Below are 22,558 nucleotides of genomic sequence, written 5' to 3'. Positions count from 1 at the left end.
CTCAAATCTGCTCACTCAGCCATGTAAAACTGCACACATTACTTAGCTTATGCCTCTGACTATTCATTTGTAAAATAGTAATATATAATACTATCTTTCTTGCATTGTTTCTATGAATGAAAGGAGGTGATGTGCATGATGCCCTTAGCTGAGCACATAGGAAGTATCCATTATATGTTATTTAAAAAAGACAAAGTGTATCTAAACATAGGAGCTATGGCGGCTGGCTGAGAGGATAAAACAGCACCGAAAACTGGTAATCTCCAGGGAATGCAGCACAGTGAACGAGGTTCCATCATCACTTTCTTTAGAACTGGTTCACTTGCCAAAAGAATGTCTCTTCACCTATTTTAAAAAGCGGCTTATTTTGCTTTAAAAGAGCCCCAGAGGAAAATAAGAGGGGGGTATATCAGAAAAAGAAATATAGCAGAAAAAGAAAAAAGAGATAAAAATGAGTTAATGGAAGAGTACTAACAATCCACTAGAACTTCTACTTCTGAAATAGAGTGCTATCATTCTTCTGTCCTATTTTTCAAAGGATTTATAATTCATCAAGTCAGGCACATGTGGTATTTGATAACCTCTTTTTGCAATGATTTTTTCAAAAATTAGTAAAAAGTTAATGCTATTTTGTGTATGTACTAACATGGGAGAGGGTTGAGCACTTATTTCAGTGAACCTTATTGTTTCAAATAGATTGACTGAAGTTACTGTAAACATGCTTTATAAACACTGTGATACATGGCTCTGATTATTTCCTTTTGAAAATTTTGAGTTGGGTAAATGTATTCTCTCAGATACTCAGTTTAATTTTGTAAGTAGTCTGTACCAGCTTTTTGCTCTATAAATTTTGCAGTAGTCTTTAGCCAAAAGCAATAAAATCTGACCTACTAAGTCTAACATCATGAACTGTTTGTATCTTGTTCTTGACTAATACTTTGTTACTTTTGTGTAAGGCTACTAGGCTTCCATGAGAATATAATGCAGTAATTTACCAAAATACATTTCCAAACAAACAAACAAAAAAATCTAATTTAAAATGCATTTTATTGAGTATAAATCCATATCACCAATCAGATTCTCCTTCTAAACGGAATGTTGCTTTTATTCATTCTGTTGCTAAGATACCTCAACCTAAAATTTAAAATATAGTTTTCATATTTTTTTTCCCAAAATAGTCTTATATTAACTCTCTGCTTTCTTCCTTGACCCATGAGTTATTGAAGGGATTTAAGTGACTGTTATTAAGTGTTTAAGTGTTTGGGTAATTTTCTTAAAAAAAATTTCTGGCTCTTTCAATGTATTATGAAATAATACATTATGAAAATATAATCTAGCTGGGCACGGTGGCTCACACCCATAATCCCAGCACTTTGGGAGGCTAAGGTGGGTGGATCACTTGAGGTCAGGAGTTCGAGGCCAGCCTGGCCAACATGGCGAAACCCTATCACTACTAAAAAAATAAATAAATAAATAAAAACAAAACTTAGCCTGAGCACGATGGTTCATGACTGTAATCTCAGCACTTTGGGAGGCCAAGGCTGGCAGATTTACTTGTGGTCAGGAGTTCAAGACCAGCCTGGCCAACATGGTGAAACCCTGTCTCTACTAAAAACACAAAAATTAGCTGGGTGTGGTGGCACACTCCTGTAATCCCAGTTACTTGGGAGACTGAGGCAGGAGAATCGCTTGAACCTGGGAGACGAAGGTTGCAGTGAGCTGAGATCATGCCACTGCATTCCAGCCTAGGTGACAGTGAGACTCTGTCTCAAAAAATAAACAAGCAAAAAAAACAAAAATTAGCCGGGAATTAGCCAGGTGTGGTGGCTCATGCCTATAGTCCCAGCTACTGAGGAGGCCGAGGCATGAGAATTGCTTGAACCCAGGAGGCACCACTGCACTCCAGCCTGGAGACAGAGTGAGACCTTGTCTAAAAAAAAAAAAAAAAAAATTCCTATGGTTGGCTGATTCCTCTGAGAAATCCATGTACCCATGTACTCATCTCAATGGAGATTCTGCCCAAATATCCCCGTATCAGTGGAATCTTTCCTGATTTTTTCCCTCTGGGCAAAACTGACCACTCTTGTCCACTTTCTAATTTTTTTTATTTTTTGAGGCAGTCTTGCTCTGTCATCCAGGGTGGAGGGCAGTGACACAATCTCAGCTCACGGCAACCCTCCATGTCCCAGGTCCAATTGATTCTCCTTCCTCAGCCACCAAGTAGCTGGTATTACAGGTGCTCACCACCACGCCTGGCTAATTTTTGTATTTTAAGTAGATAAGGGGTTTCACCATGTTGGCCAGGCTAGTCTCGAACTCCTGTACTCAAGTGATCCGCCCGCCTCAGCCTCTCAAAGTGCTGCAATTACAGATGTGAGCCACCACGCCTGGCTCTTGGCTACACTTCTATGGTAACACCTTTGACACATTAGTACACACACACATACACACACACATTTTAACATATCAAGTTCCTTTAGCACAGGTTTTCTTATTTACCTTAATGTTCCCTATATCTAGCAGAGTACATGGAAAATACACAATAAATACTTTTATATGAATAAATACTTTTATATGAATAAAAAGAGATAAAAATTGCTCTTATGTGTTAAGCCAGGATAGTAGCAGTAGACTCCCAGGAAAGAGATGCAGGGCAGGCCTGGCACAGCTGGTCATACTTGATCATGATATATCAAACAGATGAGGCATTCACAATTTATATTTTAATAATGAAAATTTCTGAGGCAAAATTTTGTTATAATAGTAAAATAGTATTTGAAAAGATGAAAATTTTATTTACCTAATGTAATCCATTGTCCAGAAGAATCTGAAAGTAACTTCAAATTGGGAATAACATTTGGGTCTTTGAAAAAAGCCTAAAATACAAATTTGAGGGGAATAAGTTAGATATTTTATTATAAATGATAGTAAAAATTAACATAAAATAACTATAATCTTGTTTAATTCAAATGGAAAGGACAATTTTAAATTGGTAAAATGTCTTGAGTAATAGTTTATAAATAAATGAAGTTTTATTACATACAAGTTGGAACAGTATGAACATTGTGTGTCCAAGTACAGATGTCTTTGGAACTTGATTTAGGTAATAATGATATACAATAAACATTAGGAGGTTATATAATATTTGAAAACTTTGTTTTCCTTCAATCTTGCTTACTGAATTGCCTTAGTAACAACTCATATACTAGATCTAAATCCAAAAGTAACTGTCAATTTAATTCTTTCCAAGAGGCATTTAAAAAAGTGAAAAATCTAACTTCCTAAAAATGAAACGTTTTCTGTATGACAAAAGACAACAAAGCAGGAAAGAATTTTAGTTCCAGATCCTTTTGTAGTTTATGAGTATGATGACTAGGTGTTCACAGGTATGTGTGAGATGTGCCACCCTCGAACCTTGTTATGATGTCAGCATATTGTTAGTCTGACATGAAAAAATAAAAAAATATATAAAATAAAAAAGAGCTTTAGTTCTAAGCACCAGCAGCTGATTGAAGCTGAAAAGGCAGAAGAAAATTTATTGGAAGCATCTCAGGGAGTCCACAAAATGTTCCAGAGGTGGAGGGCATCAGGTTGATGGCTGGACCCAGGAACGATGCAAAATCATATGCAGAACCACCCTCATGAGGAAACTGTCACCCCTGCTGCAGCCCCATCAAGCACTACAGTTGATCTTAGCCAAAAGGCCAAGAAGTGATAGCCCCATCAAGCACTAGAGGAAGCCACCACCACCCCTTTTTCTCCTACTCAAGTACTAACCAGGCCCAACCCTACTTAGCTTTCAATATCAGGTACACTCAGGGTGGTATGGCCATGAACATCAAGTACTACCCAGGCCCAATCCTGCTTAGCTTCCAACATTCAGGGTGGTATGGTCATAGACATCACTATCACTCCCTTCTAACCTAGGCCATTGCTGTGCCAGGTCTGTCTGACTTGAAAGTGGTCTCTGCCACTGCCTTTGCCAATGAAATGAATTCTGTGTGTGCCTCCTTCCTTAAGTTGCTCGCTTCAAAATTCCAGTCTTGCACTGATGAGTCGGTTTGTAAACCTAGGTCCCACACTTATGATCTGGATGCAAAGGAGTTCCTTGCATTTTGGGAGGTTTCACTCGCATTTCCCAAAGTTACCCCCAAATTGCATGGTTGTTCACAAGGTGTTGGACACCCAGAAAACATAATGTCTGTGAAGAGCAATAAATAAAAGAAAAATAATAGACTGAGAGAAAATATTTGCAACACGTATGTTAAAACGGAGAAACTGACATCCTAGTGGTTAAAAAAAAGCCCTAAATGTAAGAAAAACTGACAAACCTAAATTTTCTTCTGCCTTTTCAGCTTGAGTCAGCTGCTGGTGCTTGGAACTAAAGATTTTTTTTTTTTTTTTTGAGATGGAATTTCACTCTTGTTGCCCAGGCTGGAGTGCCGTAGCATGATGTCGGCTCACTGCAACCTCTGCCTCTCAGGTTCAAGCGATTTTTCTGTCTCAGCCTCCTGAGTATCTGGGATTACAGATGTGTGTCACCATGCCTGGCTAATTTTTTGTATTTTTAGCAGACACAGGGTTTACCATGTTGGCCAGGCTGGTCTCGAACTCCTGACCTCAGGTGATCTGACTGCCTTGGCCTCCCAAAGTGCTGGGATTACAGGCGTGAGCCACCGCACGCAGCCTAGCTCTTTTTTATTTTCTAATTTTTTTTCTTTTTTCATGTTAGAAGGGTAATATGCCAATGTCATCACAAGGTTTGAGGGTGGCACATGTCACCACAGGATAAAAATAGGCATATAAAAAATAAAAATAGGGCCAGGTGCAGTGGCTTAGGCCTGTAATCCCAGGACTTTGGGAGGCCAAGGTGGGTGGATCACTTGAGGCCAGGAGTTCAAGATCAGCCTGGCTAACATGGTGAAACCTCGTCTGTACTGAAAAAATACAAAAATTAGCTAGGCATGGTGGCACACTCCTGTAATTCCAGCTACCCGGAGGCTAAGGCATGAGAATTACTTGAACCTGGGAGGTGGAGGTTGTCATGAGCTGAGACTGTGTCACCGCACTCCAGCCTGGGTAACAGAGTGAGACTATCTAAAAAAACAAACAAACCAAAAAACCAAAAAACAAAAAACAAACAAAAAAACCCACAAATAGCCAATAAACTTTAGGAAAAGATGCTCAATTTCAAGAGCAGTGAAAGAAATGAAAATAAAATCCAGAAGATACCACTTTTATCCATTACATTGCTAAGATTTAAAAAGACTGGTAACTTTTGGTGACAGCACCAGAAGACATGCACTTCCACAAGCTGCTGGCAGAAGTGTGAATCTTTATAACCCATTGGGAAAGTAATTTGCTATTATCTTGAACAATAAAAACATGCATACCTCATCCAACAAACTCTACTTTTGGGTTCTGAAATCACCAGTGGATAAGATTTAGGTATAAGGAGTTTTTTGTTTTAATATAGTATTGTTTGTAGTGTCAAAACTTGGAAACAATTTCAATATCTATCAGTAGAAAAACAGTTGAATAAAATATAGTCCATCAATATCAGACAGAATGCAGCTATTGGAAAGAAAGTATTAGAATAGAATGTAAACTCCCTAAAAGCAGGAGTCCTGTTTTTCTTATTCACTGCTATATCCCGGGACTTAGAACAGGGCCTAACATATAGCACTTACTCAATAACCATCCCCTGAACAGACCATGTATTGATTTTGAGGAAAAACCATAAATACTTTCAGTTAAAAAAACGTAGTTTAGGGCTGGGTGCGGTGGCTCACGCCTGTAATCCTAGCATTTTGGGAAACCTAGGTGGGCGGATCACGAAGTCAGGAGATCAAGACCATCCTCGCTAACGCGGTGAAACCCTGTCTCTACTAAAAATACAAAAAATTAGCCAGGCGTGGTGGTGGGCACCTGTAGTCCCAGCTACTCTGGAGGCTGAGGCAGGAGAATGGCGTGAACTCGAGAGGCGGAGCTTGCAGTGAGCCAAGATAGTGCCACTGCACTCCAGCCTGAGCGACACAGCAAGACTCCGTCTCACACACACAAAAAAGGGTAGTTTAAGAGTAATGTATATGTTCAGGTGTGGTGCCTCACGCCTACGGTACCAGCACTTTGGGAGGCTGAGGCAGATCACTTGAGCTCAGGAGTTCGAGACCAGCCTGAGCAACGTGGTGAAAGCCCATCTCTACTAAAAATACAAAAAATTAGCTGGGCACAGTGGTGTGCACCTGTGGCCCAGCTACTCGGGAGGCTGGGCTAAAGCCCAGCATAGTGGAGGTTGCAGTGAGCTGAGATCGCACCATTGCACTCCAGCCTGGGTGACAGAGTGAGACCCCATCTCAAAAAAAAAAAAAGTAATGCATGTGATAAAACAAAATAAAACCTCTGTACATTTATATGAGCATAAAGAAAAGTATGTAAGAATATGTATCACAGGCCGAGTGCAGTGGCTTACACCTGTAATCCCAGCACTTTGGGATGCCGAGGCAGGTGGATCACGAGGTCAGGAGTTCAAGACCAGCCTGACCAAAATGGTGAAACCCTGTCTGTACGAAAAATACAAAAATTAGCTGGGCTTGGTGGCACATGCCTGTAATCCCAGCTACTCAGGTGGCAAAGGCAGGAGAATTGCTTGAACCCGGGAGGCGGAGGTTGCAGTGAGCTGAGATCGTACCACTGTACTCCAGCCTGGGTGACAGAGCGAGACTCCGTCTCAAAAAAAAAAAAAGAATATCAAACTTCAGAAGTGGTGGTTACAGACTCGTGGTAAGAGGAGGGTCAAGAGGGTAGGGAGTAGCAGTAGATTGGGATAAGACTGACTTTTTCTATGAATTATTCTTTGTTGTTAAAATTGTTGCAATAAATATTTTAATTTTTTCAACATTCCCTTCAAGTGATCACTCACTTTTCTTAAATACCTTCTTGAGAGAGGAATCTAAACTCTCTCACTTTTTTTTTTTTTTTTTGAGACCAAGTCTTGCTCTGTCTAGGCTGGAGTGCAATGGTACGATCTCAGCTCACTGCAGCCTCCACCTCCTGGGTTCAATAGATTCTCCTGCCTCAGCCTCCCAAGTAACTAGGACTACAGAAGTGCACCAACACACCCAGCTAATTTTTGTATTTTTAGTAGAGACGGCATTTTGCCACGTTGGCCAGGCCGGTCTCGAACTCCTGACCTCAGGTGATCCAGCCATCTCAGGCTCCCAAAGTGCTGGGATTACAGGCGTGAGCCACCAAGCCTGACCTCACTTCTCTTATCTACTTCTCATTCCTCTCTATCTGGCTCCTGCTCCTATCACTTAATGAACAGTACTCTTGACTTCCTAATACTAAAATCCAATGGACAGTGCTTGCCCTCATGGGCAGGCAGATAGTAAGACAGGAGATAGTTACATGACATGTATACTACAAAAAAGTGCAGGTGCTATCAAAGTACAAAATGGGCAGACATAATCTAATGGTATTGGGAAGAAATGTTAATAAAGAAAGAACATTTCGGTTTAGATCAGAAAGTTGAGTAAGAGTTAGCTGGGCAATGGGGTATACTGGCAAATATTTAACAACTGGCCACCCTTCCTCCCCCAAAAAGCCCTGATTGTAGTGTTTGCCTGTTTCCATGGTGGATTTCAAGTTGCCAACAGTATAACAACCAACCAACAAAGATTCCTGAAAGTCTAGCAATCAGGCTCTCCTAAACTGGTTCCAGTATGCCACTGGAATTACTATTTTTTAATGGAGAGAAAATGGCAAGTTTGAAAGCTGTAAGGTGAGAAAGGATGGTATATTCCATTCAAGGAAAGTGAAGAGGTTTGGTGTGACCCAGAAGGCGCAATGGTCAGATAAGGCTGGGGAGTTAAAATGACCTTGCAGTCAAGTGAAGAATTTTAATCTTGATCTAAAATTGATCTAGATCTTGATCAGTATTTTGATCTAAGGGCAGTGGGAAAACACTGAAGTTCTTTTTCTTTTTTCTTTTATAATTTCGTAATACAGACAGGGTCTCACTTTGTTGCCGAAGCTGGTCTCAAACTCCTGGCTTCAAGTGATCCTCTTGCCTTGGCTTCCCAAAAAGTTGGGATTACAGGCATAAGCCACGGCACCAGCCACACTGAAGGTTTTTTTTTTTTTTTGGACGGAGTTTCACTCCTGTTGCCCAGGCTGGAGTGCAATGGCATGATCTCTGCTCACCGCAGCCTCTGCCTCCTGGGTTCAAGTGATTCTCCTGCCTCAGCTTCCCAAGTAGCTGGGATTACAGGCGCCCGCCACCACGCCCAGCTAATTTTGTATTTTTAGTAGAGATGGGGTTTCTCCATGTTTGTCAGGCGGGTCTTGAACTCCCGACCTCAGGTGATCTGCCCGCCTCAGCATCCCAAAGTGCTGGGATTACAGGCGTGAGAGCCACCATGCCCAGCCCTTTTTAAAATTTTATTTTTTAATTAATTAATTATTATTTTTTTTTTGAGAAGGAGTTTCACTCTATCGCCCAGGCGGGAGGGCAATGGCGTGATCTCAGCTCACTGCAACCTCCGCCTCCCAGGTTCAAGCTATTCTCCTGCCTCAGCCTCCTGAGTAGCTGTGATTATAGACACCCGCCACCCATGCCCAGCTAATTTTTGTATTTTTTAGTAGAGACGGGGTTTTACCATGTTGGTCAGGCTGGTCTCAAACTCCTGACCTCAGGTGATCCACCCGCCTTGGGTTCCCCAAGTGCTGGGATTACAGGCTTGAGCCACTGCGCCTGGCCAGACAGAAGGTTTTTAAGCAGAGGAAACAGTTATCAGAATCATCTATTTTTCTTTAAAGTTCATTCTGTATGCAGTGTGGAGAATGAATTGAAGGGCTGGAAAAAGACTGGTTAGGAGGAAGGTTACTGTTGTAATTATGGAAGAGCTGATGTTCCCATCAGTCAAGGAGATACCAAGTGGGGAGGAAGAGAAGTAGATGAATTTAATGTTATTTAGGAGGAAGAAACAAATGAAGAAGGAAGAATTGAAGATGACTCCTGGGATTTCTCTTCATGAAAAACCATTTAATAAATGCTATTTAACAAGAAAGAGAACAGAGAAGAGATGTGAGCTGAGGATTATTTACAAATGTCTACATTATGCCAAGCAAGACACAGTCCCTGTTCTTATGGAATGTACAGTCTAGTGTTGAAGAATTGAAGGTAAACACATTTTTTTTTCAAATAGGTATCATATATGCTTAATTATAAAAAGATAAATTTTCCCCAAAGTTATTTCTAGACAAAAAGCAAGTTGTCTTATGACTTTTCAGGCTTTCAAATAAAAGAATATTTATGCAAGTATTTTAATTTATATACTGGTACATTTTGAAAAAGACACATACATAAACTGGCATTAACCTCAATTAATATTGGTTTTGAATGCATTTTAGGCCTTCTGAATCTCTTAAAAAAAAGAAAATTTAATTTGGATTTAGTAATTACTCCTGGAGGTTATTAACTTAACAGTTACATGTTAGATGTCATTATAAATGGAGCAGCAGGTCAACTGGCTTGCAGTGAATTGACCTAGAACCAAAGGAAATGAGTCTATACAACGGACCCTCGAATAAGGCAATGCAAGGTACATTATTGAGATTACGATTATATTTCTAATAAGTGAATTTTTAAAAAATGTCCTAATACATGCAAATTGCATTTCTGGAATGGAATTTCCAGCAAGGCATTAGAAGAGATTTTCTGTATCTCAACTTTAGGAAAGCTGATTGTGCTTTGGAAAAATATGATTCCTAAACTAGTTACAGTAGTAGCAAAGACATTGATGTCAAAATGCATGTGAAAACGTTAAATAAACTTGTTTCATAAAATGTGAAAGTGGGCTGGGTGTGATAACTCACACCTGTAATCCCAGTACTTTGGGAGGCTGAGGCAGGAGAATTGCTTGAGCCTGGGAGTTTGAGACCAGCCTGGGCAACATAGTGAGACCCTGTCTCTATTAAAAATAAACAAATAATAAATAGAAATCTGAAAGTAGAAAAAGATAAGTTTCTCTATTCTCAATTTTTTATTAATTTAATTTTTACATCCAGAATGCATACTGGACAGACAATATTTCTAAATTATTTAAGTATATATTTGAATATATCATCTATCTGGCAGACTGATGGTTTCTAATCCAATATCAATTCTTTCTTCCTTAAGGAATTCCATTTTTATTTGGGACAGCAATATGCTCAGCTTAGTCTGCATTTCCAGCCTTCCTGGGATGTGGGAGGCCTAAATTCTGGTCACACGCCTAAGTTCTGGTCATGAGATGTAAGCAGAAGTGTTGTGCAGGCTTCCAGGAAAGCTCTGTAAATTAAGGCGCTTCCTTACAGTTGCTTATGTGGAAAATTCTCCTTATCATCCCTAGTCCCATCGTGAAGATGTCAACACTATATACTGAGCCCAGAGCTCTCTTGAAATCCAAAGTTAAATGTTATATTCAACTCTCTAGAATACTGCCACTTGTATGTACCTCAAATTCAGCATGCCTAAAACTGAACTCATTTTCCTTGTAATTCTGTGTTTTCTACACATTTAATGGCATCATCAGCCACTCGAGTCAACCAAGCCAGAAACTTGGGAGTCATCCTACATGTGCCCCTCTCCTTTACTCTCAATATCTTACCATTCCTTAAGCCTTTCTCCTAAATCTGGGCCACACTGGTACTCGACATCATCATGTAACTGTCTAGAGGACAACAGTTTCCAATTTGGTGTCACTACTTCCTAACTCAGTCCTAACAACTCACTCTCCACACTTTTGGCAAGGTGATCTCAATATTTTAAAATTTAAAGTCTTTCTTAAAACCTTTTCCTTCTTAGCCCAAATTTCTTTGCATGGCACAAAAGGTCTTCTAAAATATTATCCCACCCATCTCTCAAATATTATCCTTGCCAATTCATCGACCCGATGAATTCCTACTCATCTTTCAGGCCCCACGTTAACAGTCTTGTCTTGTTAAATGCTCTTCTGACCACCTCAGTAAAAAATGATCACTTTCTCTTTTGTGCCACCAAAGTACCTTATGCCTCTGCTATGTATTATATCTCTTCTCTCTCTGCAATGCAGTTTTGGTTATTTCCCTTGCTTTAATTATGTCTATGCATCTATATAGACCTAGGAACTAAACAAATGTTTGCCAGATAAATGTTTCCTCCCATCCATTTATCATCTCACAAATACACTTTTGGAACATAATTTTAAATTGAAAGGGAAAATTCAAAATCTGGAATTCTAGTTTAAACAATACCCTCTGTTCAGTAATGAATTTTTGTAGTAGAAACAGCATGGTATCTAGAGTCAAAATGCCTGGGTTCTGCCCTTTGCTGAATGTTTTTGCATAAATTACTTACCTTTCTGAATTTTAAGCTATAAAATGGGAGTCAGAACACCACCAAACTTAGCAGATTATTGTAAAGATTAATGATAAATGTAATATAAAAGGTGCTGAAAGCTGAATCAGCGCACACTGGAGTCACTACTGCTATAGAATAATACTTTGTAAAGTAATACAGAATTTTCTTTTTTTGAGACAGGGTCTTTGTCACCCAGGCTAGGGTGCAGTGGAGTGATCACAGCTCAAGCAATCCTCCCACCTCAGCCCTCAAGTAGCTAGAACTACAGGTGTGTGCCACCACACCCAACTAATTAAAATTTTTTAAAAAAATAGCCACAGGGTCTCACTCTGTTGCCCAGGCTGGTCTCAAACTCCTGGGCTCAAGTGATCCTCCTGCCTCAGCCTCCCAAAGTGCTGGGATTACAGTTGTGAGCCACCATGCCCTGCCTCAGACTTTTTTTTTTTCTTAATATTTCTAGCTCCCCAAACTATACATGCCTTGTAAGCTGGGATCAGTTCTCTTCATCTTTTTAATACCCTCTAGAGGGACACAGTAAATATTCAACAAATATTTATTGAATAAATGAATTATATTAAAATTTTTACAGTATTCTAAAATTCAGTGACCTCAAATCCTGATCTTTAAAAAAAATTATAGACAGCTAGTACTGGTATAAATAAAAAAACATAAAAAGCTACATAATAATCTAACCATGAGTATTTGAGAAATGTTATTAATGTCATTATCAGTAGCATTCTAATATAATGGCACTATCACACTATCTTAGGGAAAGGGAGATAGACATTTAACCAATTTACTCTCTGTTATGGGTTGATAGTGTCCCCCAAAATTTACATCCTTCCTGAAATATCAGAAAGTGACTTTAGTTGGAATTAGGGTTGTTGCTGATGTAATTAAGATTAGGTTATGCTGGGCCCTTAATTCAATATGATTGGTGTCTCTATAAGAAGAAAAGAGTTGCAGACACATGAAGGGAAAGGCTATGGGACTGACAGGCAGAGAAGAAAGTGCTGCAGCTGCAAGCTAAAGGATGTCAAGGGTGGGTGGCAACCGCCAGAAGCCAGGAAGCGGCAAGGATGGATTCTCCCCTACAGGTTTCAGAGGAATGATGGCCCTGCCAACACCTTGATTTAAGACTTCTAGCCTCCAGAACTATGACACAATCCTACCTAATGTTCTCCTTTCTCCATTTCCTCCTCTTTACTGCCCTTATCACTATATGAAATAATCAGATTAAAAAAAAAATTTATTGTAGTCTTGCCAAGGCCTGTACAATCTTTGACAGCTGGGCGCTTGTCTTGTTCCTCCTCTTATCCCTAGCACTGGAAGGAATTCCTAGCACATGACAGGCCCTCAGGGAGTGCTTATTATGCCAAACTATAAACTACAGTCAATTCGTGAAGAACATGAATGGCAGGGAATGAAGATAATTTCATAAACCATAACAGCATTTTCCATTTGATTGAGGAGAGAAAAAAACAAAACAAAACAAAACAGGATTGAAAATAATGGACTAAATTTTAACAAACACACGAAAACTTAAACTTTCAAGTGAGTTTTACCTCTCTCAAAGTAGTCACCTTTAGCAGTCAAAAGACTTATTCAAATCACTGTGCTACGGCTTCAAACTTTTTTGGGGGAATTCTCATTTGGAACTGCTGGTAGAGCCTGAAGCCCAGTTCTCAGAGTGGGTGTGATGTTGAGAAAAAACTCAAAAGTAATTTGGAGCTAGTAAATAAAGCGGTGATAAAGCTGTGTGATAATATTTAATTTTTTTTAAATGAGGTGTGCCTATTTAAAAAGAAAGGCTGGGGGTGAATCGCAGCACTTTGGGAGGCCGGGGTGAGCGAATTGCTTGAGCCCGGGGATTCAAGACTAGCCTGGGCAACCTAGTGAGGCTCTGCCTCAAAAAATTTGTTTTGTTTTGTTTTTCTTTCTTTCTTTCTTTTAAATTAGCTTGACGAGGTGGCCTGCACCTGTAGTCCCAGCTACTCAGGAGGCTGAGGTGGGAGGATCACTTGAGCCCCGGAGGTCGAGGCTGCAATGAGCTGAGATGGTGCTACTGCACTTCATTCAGCCTGGTTGACAGAGAAAGACCCTGTTTAAAAAAATAAGTAAATAAAATAAAATAAAACGAAATAAAATGAAACAAAAATTAGAAAAGGGAGAAGCTAATCTTCTAGAGAGCAGGCGATCTTCCAGAAGTGCAAACTTCCCTGAGGCAAGATACAAGATGCTGAAAGTAGAGAAAGAATGAACTAAATGACAAATTTATGATGGGTGATTCGAAACGTAAAAGTTCCTTTAAAAAAATCATTTGCACCTTTTATTACTCCCAAACGCCAAGAAAACGACCACATTAAGGAATGGCGTGCTCACAAGAATCCATGCCAACGTTGGGGGGAAATTTAAAAATCGGCAGAGACCCAAGGAACTCTCCGACCCCCATACTAACCATAACGAAATCATCCTTCCGATAAGCCTGAAAGGTCTGGTCAAAGCCGAACGCCTGCGCCTTGATTCTGCCCAGCATGGACCTGGGGCAGAGAAGGAAAAATAAATCATCTGGGGGCTGGCACCCTCTCAGAGCGCACCGATAACCGATCCCACCCACAGCATCCGCCTGCCCGGGTGGTTCGGGGTTCACTCAGGAAGCCTCGGGGTTCGCTCAGAATGGCGCCGACCCGCGCGGGTCCCTTCGATGCCCGGCCCGCGCCTCCATAGCCGCGAAGACGAAGGGCCTCTTCTCTCCCTGCGCCTCGGTTCCTCACCACTGGCGGAGCCGGCTAGTGATCTCCTTAGAGTTCAGAGACTGGAAGGTTTTCTGAGGCAAGAACCTGAAGTAGTAGCCGCCCACGTCCCCGAGCTCCCCAGTAGCCATCGTGCTCTCGGCTGCTTGGATGCCTGGGCCGTTTCCATGGAGACGCGGCGGCCGTCGGGTGGAAGCGACGCTGCGGGGGCGGGGCCACGCGTCTCTAGGGACCCAGGGGTCCCGGCCTTGCCGCAGTGGGTGCAGGGAGGTAGGTCAGCCTGTCTTTCCCGGGAGCTTGTGCCACTCCACTCCCCCACCCCGGGCTTGGCGGTTAGGGAAACTAGGGGTCGGGGATGGAGACAAATTGCCAATCGATACTTGTTGACGTTGACTTTTAATAATAATTACACAGCATGGGTTAATGTCCTAGTCTCAAGAGCTATAACCTCAGATTTAGAGTTATCTACGTTTGATGACTCAAACGTTTCCGAAGAAAACATTATTCTGAATTAGGTTTATCTATTTTGGAAGACAAATGTCTATGTGACTACTTAGGAAACTATTCTGTTTTACCATCTGCGGGTTTTTTTTTTTTTTTTTTTCCTTAAAATGTACATTTAAAGGCCAAAAAAAAAAAAAAAAGTTTCCATACACAGTACATTACAACATGCTGTTTATTTATTTTTGTTTTTTAGACCACTTGTGTTCTGGTACAGCATGCTGTTTAATATAAAACACACTTTTCTTATTTTCTATTGAAAATTGCCTTCGTTTCTACTTTTTTTTTTTTTTTTTTTTTTTTTTTTTGAGATGGAGTCTTGCTCTGTTGCTCAGGCTGGAGTGCAGTGGCGCGATCTCGGCTCACTGCAACCTCCGCCTCCAGGATTCAAGTGATTCTCCAGCTTCAGCCTCCCGAGTACCTAGGATTACAAGCTAAGTTTTTGTATTTTTAGTAGAGACAGGGTTCCTCATGTTGGCCAGGCTGGTCTCGAACTCCTGACCTGGAGTGATCCGCCCGCCTCAGCCTCCCAAGGTGTTGGGATTACAGGCTTGACCCACCGCGCCCGACCTGTTTCTATAGTTTTTATTTTTGCCTCATAACAATGCATTTGGACTTCAGAATGGGGGGGATAGTTCTTTTCCATCTCGTTACTTTCTTTCCTTTTCCCCTAGCCCTTACGAACTGACCTTGATTATTTTTTTAGCAGCATTAGCAGAAGAAGAGACAGGGAACAAGGACAAAAAAGAGAAACAGGGAGAGAGAGAGAGAGAGATTATTCCTTTTCATTGGTGTTTAGTATTCTGTAACTTGCCTATACTACAGTTTATCCTTTTGGGCTGTTTCCTCTTTGAGGTTATGATGAAAGCAGCTATGAACATTCCTGTGTATGCCTTTGGATGGACTGATGCACCATTTCTGTTGGAAATACATCCAGGGTTGGAATTGCTCAGTTACATGGTGTCAGTATGTCTAGTTTCACTACATACTGTCAAAAAGTTTTCTAAATATCAATTGACATCCCAACCAGCAATGAATGAGATTTCCCATTGTTCAACATCCTTGTCAACACATAGTATTGCCAGTCTTTTAAAATTTTAGCCATTCTAGGGAGGTTGTGTTAATTTTTTATTGTGATTTCAGTTTGCATTTCCTTGATAGTTAATGTTGCCGAGCAACTTTGTAATATGGTGGGTCATTTGGATATCTTCTTTAGGGAAATGCCCATTTGTTTTATCCATTAGGAGGAAGAAGGTTGTCAGTCTTTTTCTTACTAATGTTTAGGAAGTTTTTATTTAATATGGATATGAGCCCATTGCCAGATATACATATTACGAACATTCTCTTTGCTTGTAGCTTGCCTGTAGCTTTGATGCTCAGAAATTCTTAATTTTAAAGAAGTTGAATTTATTGATTTTCTTTTTTATGTGTCAGGTTTGATTTCTGCCTAAACGAAGTCATGAAGGTAGTCTCACATTTATGTCCATAATCCATCTCAAAATAATTTTTTAAAGCTGAAGATTAGTTCTTTCCCTGTGGTTTTTCAGTAGACCGAGTTCTATATATTGGTAAGACCATTTCTAATCCAGTGAATTGCTGTGGCACTTAAAAAAAAAATCAAGTGACTGTTTTTGTTCTTTCTGTTCAGTTTATTGGACTGTCCTTACACAAATGCCACATTGTGTTAATTACTGTAGGATTATATAAAGACATAATATCTGATGGTATAAGTTGTGTGACTTTGTTATTCTTTTTCTTCAAGATTGCATAGGCTGTTGCCTATTCGTTTCTGTATAAATTTTAGACTGGGTTTATCATTTTCCATTAAAGAAACCTGATGGGAATTTTTTTTTTTTTTTTTTTTTTTTGAGATGGAATTTCACTCTTGTCGCCCAGGCTGGAGTGGAATGGCATGATCTCGGCTCATGGCAACCTCCGCCTCCCAGGTTCAAGCAATTCTACTGCCTTAGCCTCCCAAGTAGCTGGGATTACAGGAGCCCACTACCATGCCTGGCTAATTTTTGTATTTTTAGTAGAGATGGGGTTTCACCACATTTGCCAGGCTGGTCTCAAACTCCTGACCTTAAGTGATCCGCCTGCCTCGGCCTCCCAAAGTGCTGGGATTACAGGCGTGAGCCACCATGCCTAGCCCACCTGATGGGATTTTAATTGGAATTACATTGACTATCTAGATGAATTTAGGGAGAATTAATCTTGTAACAATATTGTCTTCCAAACTATAATAAATATCTATTTATTTAGATCTTTAATTTCTGTCAACTATGCTTTAAGGTATTGAGTGGAAGAGTATTGATATCTTTCATTAGATCAATGATTCTCAGCCACGGTTAATTTTGCTTCCCTAGGGAAAATTTGACAATGTCGAGATATTTTTAGTTGTCCCAACTGAGGTGAGGAGTGCTGTTGGCATCTAGTGGGTAGAGATCAACTATCCCGCTAAACATCCTGCAATGTACAGTATAGGCCCCCACAACAAAGACTGATCTGGCTCAAAATGTTGATAGTACCAAGGTTGAAAAACCCTATGTTAGGCCAGAAGTGGTAGCCGATGTCTGTAATCCCAGCACATTGGGAGGCTGAGGCAGGCAGATCACTTGAGGCCAGGAATCAAGACCAGCCTGGGCAACATGGTGAAACCCTGTCTCTACTGGAAATACAAAAACATTAGCTGGGTGTGGTGGCACACACCCGTAATCCCAGATACTAGGCTGAGGCATGAGAATCACTTGAACCCAGAGGTGGAGGTTCCAGTGAGCCGAGATCACACCACTGCACTCTAGTCTGGGTGACGAGGTGAGACTGTCTCAAAAACAAACAAACAAACAAACAAACAAAATTGCATTTTTTTGGTGCTGTTATAAGTGATACTTTAAAGAGCTTATTTTCTTCCTGTTTGTTGTATTATATAGTTACACAATTTATTTTGTATATTGATCTTGTATCCAGAGACCTTGCTAAATTATCTTTTTATGTCTCATGTGTTGTTAGATTTTTTTTGGAGTTTCTATATACATAATTGTGGTATCTGGTTATAAGAAGAGCTTTACTTTATTTTGTTTAATATTTGTGCCGCCCACCCAGCTGCCCCCAATTACTTTAGTGCACTGACTATGATGTCCAGGATAATGTTAAAAAAGAAGTGGTAGTAGAGGACATTCTTGCTTTGTTTACAACATCATAGCAAAAAATGTTCGGTTTTGGGTTATTTATTTTTGTGTTTATGTTTATGTTTATTTTTTGATTAAAAAAATTTTTTTAGCCATTACATAGGGTAAAAACTGTAAGTGTTTTAGCTGATACCTGTTACCAAATTGAGAAAATTTCCTTCAGTTTTTTTTGAGATTTAAAAAATTGTGTAAAAGCATTAATTTTTTTTCATATTTACCAAATTGACCATATATTTTTTCTTCTTTATTCTGTTAATGTAGTAAACTAATTTGTTTTGTTACTGTTAAGCCAACTTTGCATTTATAGAATAAGCCCCACTTTGTTATATTTTTCTTTTTATAAAGCACATTATTAAATGTGATAAATGTGATAATACCATGTTTAAGATGTCTGATTCTATGTTCATGAGAGATATTGGTTTGTGATTTTCCTTACCTGTTATATGCTTGTTAAGCTTTACTATTAATGTTTTTCTGACCTCCTAAAATGAATTGAAAAGTTTTGTCTAATTTTTTGTTGCTAAACTTTTTTTTTTTTTTGAGACGAAGTCTCGCTCTGTTGCCCAGGCTGGAGTGCCGTGGTGCAATTTTGGCTCACTGCAACCTCCGCTTCCTGAGTTTAAGTGATTCTCCTACCTCAGCCTCCTGAGTAGCTGGGATTATAGGCATGCGTCACCATGCCTGGCTGATTTTTGTATTTTTAGTAGAGACTGGGTTTCTCCATGTTGGTCAGGCTGGTCTTGAACTCCTGACCTCAAGTGATCCACCTGCCTCAGCCTCCCAAAGTGCTGGGATTACAGGTGTGAACCACTGTGCCCAGCCTAAACTTTCTATAATATTGGTAATATGTATTTCTCAAATGCTTTTTAAAATTATGTCAAAAAGAAAACTCCATCTATGACTGTTATAGTTTTTAAGGAATTTGAACACCTCATTTAGATTTTCAATTTTATTGGCATAATATTATTTCTTACATTTAAAAACTTATCTTTTAAATGTTTGTGGAATCTATAATGGTGCTATTTTTTAGTTTTACTATTGATGATTTATATATTTTATTTTTTTCTTGACCAGCCTTCCCAGTGGTTTATTGATGTTATTCTTTTTTTTTTTTTTTTTCCAGACGGAGTTTCACTCTGGTTGCCCAGGCTAGAGTGCAATGGGGCAACCTTGGCTCACCACAACCTCCACCTCCTGGGTTCAAGCAATTCTCGTGCCTTAGCCTGCTGAGTAGCTGGGATTACAGGCATGCACCACCACGCCGGCTAATTTTTGTATCTTTAGTAGACACAGGGTTTCACCATGTTGGTCAGGCTGGTCTCGAACTCCTGGCCCCGGGTGATCCACCAACCTTGACCTCCCAAAGTGCTGGGATAACAGACATGAGCCACTGCGCCTGGCTGTGGCCTTGATGTTATTCTTGACAACCAACCAACTCTGGCTTTGTTGAATTTCTATATTGCATGTTTGCTTTCTACTTAGTTGATTTCAGTTCTTATCTTTATTGTTTTCTTCTTCTGTTGAGTTTAATCTGCTGACCTTTTTCTAGGTCGTTAATTTCTAAGCTGGGATCATTGATTTTTGACTTTTTTTTTTTTTTTTTTTTTTTGAGGCAGTCTCACGCTATTGCCCAGGCTGGCATGCAGTGGTGTGATCTCAGCTCACTGCAACCTTCACCTCCTGAGTTCAAGCGCCTCCTCTGCCTCAGCCTCCCAAGTACCTGGGATTACAGGTGTGTGCCACCACGCCTGGCAAATTTTTGTATTTTTAGTAGTGATGAAATTTCACCATGTTGGTCAGGCTGGTCTCAAACTCCTGACCTCAGGTGATCCACCCCACCTCGGCCTCCCAAAGTGCTGGGATTACAGGTGTGAGCCACCATGCCTGGCCAAGTTGACATTTTAAATGATATATGCTTTAAAAGATGTAAATAGGCTGAGCGAGGTGGCATACACCTGTAATGTCAGCACTTTGGGAGGCCAAGGCAGGTGGATCTCTTAAGCCCAGGAGTTGGAGACCAGCCTGTGTAAAATGGTGAGATCCCGACTCTACTAAAATTTCGAAAAAGTAGCCGGGTGTGCTGGTGCGCACCTATAGTCCCAGCTACTGGGGAGGCTGAGGTAGGAGGATTGCTTGAACATGGGAAGTCAAGGCTGCAGTGAGTCATGATCCTGCCACTGCACTCCAGCCTGGGCAACCAGAGTGAGACCCTGTCTCAAAAAAAAAAAAAAAAAAAAAAGATATGAATAAATAGCTTACACTATTTTAGTTACATCCTACATGTTCTGACATGACATATTTTCTTCATCATTCAGTTCAAAATATTTTCTAATTTCCAATAGAGTTTCTTATTTGATGAGTTATTTAAAATATGTTTAATCTTAAGTATTTAGATATTTCTATTTTTCATTTTGTTACTTATTTCTAGTTTAATTCTACTGTGGTCAGAAAACATAAAACATACTCTGTATGATTTCAGTTCTTTCAAATTTATTGAGACTTACGGTTTTGCATATGCTTTTTTTGATGACTAGTCTATGTACACTTGAAAAGGATATATATTCTGTAGTTAAATTTGGTGTCACATATACGGTAATTGTTCTGTTCAAATATTTTATATTTTCACAGATACTAAGTTTGCTTTTCTTAACAGTTACTGAGAGAGGAAGTTTAAAATCTGTAGTGGTTGTTGTGGATTTGTGTACTTCACCTTTTTGTTTACAAAAATTTATAAATAGGCCAGGTGTGAGGCTTACACCTGTAATCCCAGCTCTTTTCGAGGCTGAGGTAAGAGGATCGCTTGAGCTCAGAAGTTGCAGACCACCCTAGGTAACATGGTGAAACCCTGTCTCTACAAAACATAAAAAATTAGCTGGGCATGGTGGTGCATACCTGTAGTCCTAGCTATTCTGGAGGCTGAGGTGGGAGAATTGCTTGGAGCCCAGGAAGTCAAGGCTGCACCGAGTTGCAATCACACCACTACACTCCAGCTTAGGGATGTGTCTCCATCAATCAATCAATCAATCAATCAATCAATATGTTAGTCATTTCTTTCTATCACAATAAACCTTTTATCAATATGAAATACCCCTCGTTGTCTATTGTAACTGTTGTGCTTGAAAATCTACCTGTAATATAGTAATATAGTTACTATAGCCTTTTTTGGTTAATATTTTCGTGATATGTCCTTCCATCCTTTAACTTTTTCTTCTAAAAGGCACATATTTGGGGCTTATTATTCTTTAGCAAGCATTTGTCCATTCTTATACATTTGCTGAGGAGTGTTTTACTTCCAATTATGTGGTTGATTTTGGAATTAGTGTGATATGGTGCTGAGAAGAATGTATATTCTGTTGATTTCGGGTGGAGAGTTCTGTAGATGTCTATTAGGTCTGCTTGGTGCAGAGCTGAGTTCAAGCTCTGGATATCCTTTTTACCCTTCTGTCTCGTTGATCTGTCTAATATTGACAGCGGGGTGTTAAAGTCTCCAATTATTGTGTGGGAGTCTAAGTCTCTTTTTAGGTCTCTCAGAACTTGCTTTATGAATCTGAGTGCTCCTGTATTGGGTGCATATATCTTTAGGATAGTGAGCCGAGCACCACATTGCACTTATTCCAAAATTGACCACATAGTTGGAAGTAAAGCACTCCTCAGCAAATGTAAAAGAACAGAAATCACAACAAACTGTCTCTCAGACCACAGTGCATTCAAACTAGAACTCAGGATTAAGAAACTCAATCAAAACCACTCAACTACATGGAAACTGAACAACCTGCTCCTGAATGACTACTGGGTACATAACGAAATGAAGGCAGAAATAAAGATGTTCTTTGAAACCAGTGAGAACAAAGACATAACATACCAGAATCTCTGGGACACATTTAAAGCAGTGTGGAGAGGGAAATTCATAACACTAAATGCCCATAAGAGAAAGCAGAAAAGATCTAAAATCGACAGCCTAACATCACAATGAAAAGAACTAGAGAAGCAAGAGCAAACAAATTCAAAAGCTAGCAGAAGGCAAGAAATAACTAAGATCAGAGTAGAACTGAAGGAGATAGAGACACAAAAACCCCTTCAAAAAATCAATGAATCCAGGAGCTGGTTTTTTGAAAAGATCAACAAAATTGATAGACCGCTAGCAAGACTAAGAAAGAAGAAAAGAGAGAAGAATCAAATAGACAAAATAAAAAATGATAAAGGGGGTATCACCACCAATCTCACAGAAATACAAACTACCATCAGAGAATACTATAAACACCTCTATGCAAATAAACTAGAAAATCTAGAAGAAATGGATAAATTCCTGGACATATACACCCTCCCAGGACTAAACCAAGAAGAAGTTGAATCCCTGAAGAGACCAATAACAGGCTCTGAAATTGAGGCAATAATTAATAGCCTACCAACCAAAAAAAGTCCAGGACCAGATGGATTCACAGCCGAATTCTACTAGAGGTACAAAGAGGAGCTGGTACTATTCCTTCTGAAACTATTCCAATCCATAGAAAAAGAGGGAAAGCTCCCTAACTCATTTTATGAGGCAAGCATCATCCTGACACCAAAGCCTGGCAGAGACACAACAAAAAAAGAGAATTTTAGACCAATATCCCTGATGAACATCCATGCAAAAATCCTCAATAAAATACTGGCAAACCGAATCCAGCAGCACATCAAAAACCTTATTCACCAAGATCAAGTTGGTTTCATCCCTGGGATGCAAGGCTGGTTCA

At 39.8% G+C, this 22,558-nt stretch overlaps 1 protein-coding gene, 1 non-coding gene and 1 pseudogene across 3 annotated transcripts in view; 1 reads left to right on the top strand and 2 right to left on the bottom strand.

Moving 5' to 3' along the window:
• The window catches only part of CFAP300 (cilia and flagella associated protein 300), a 36,149-nt gene extending 21,835 nt beyond the window's left edge, over window positions 1-14,314 (bottom strand). The window contains exons 1-3 of one of the 2 annotated variants that reach the window (XM_011761599.3): window positions 14,224-14,314; window positions 13,842-13,923; window positions 2,801-2,876 (exon numbers count right to left, since the gene is read on the bottom strand). In XM_011761599.3, coding sequence (XP_011759901.1) covers window positions 2,801-2,876; window positions 13,842-13,923; window positions 14,224-14,267 — 202 coding nt within the window. In that variant the 5' untranslated portion in view covers window positions 14,268-14,314. Of the gene's footprint in view, window positions 1-2,800; window positions 2,877-13,841; window positions 13,924-14,157 lie in introns of both variants that reach the window. The other variant, XM_011761597.2, reaches the window with a different exon arrangement.
• On the top strand, window positions 3,345-3,448 carry LOC112428880 (small nucleolar RNA U13). The gene has a single exon (XR_003020942.2). It is a non-coding gene; the product is annotated as a small nucleolar RNA U13 (small nucleolar RNA).
• LOC112428882 (small nucleolar RNA U13) lies at window positions 4,727-4,817 on the bottom strand (annotated as a pseudogene).
• Window positions 14,315-22,558: the final 8,244 nt, after the last annotated feature.

This window comes from Macaca nemestrina, chromosome 12 (assembly GCF_043159975.1).
Source record: "Macaca nemestrina isolate mMacNem1 chromosome 12, mMacNem.hap1, whole genome shotgun sequence".
In the NCBI taxonomy this organism is placed as follows: domain Eukaryota; kingdom Metazoa; phylum Chordata; class Mammalia; order Primates; family Cercopithecidae; genus Macaca; species Macaca nemestrina.
This window is presented reverse-complemented; position numbering and strand designations above follow the sequence as displayed.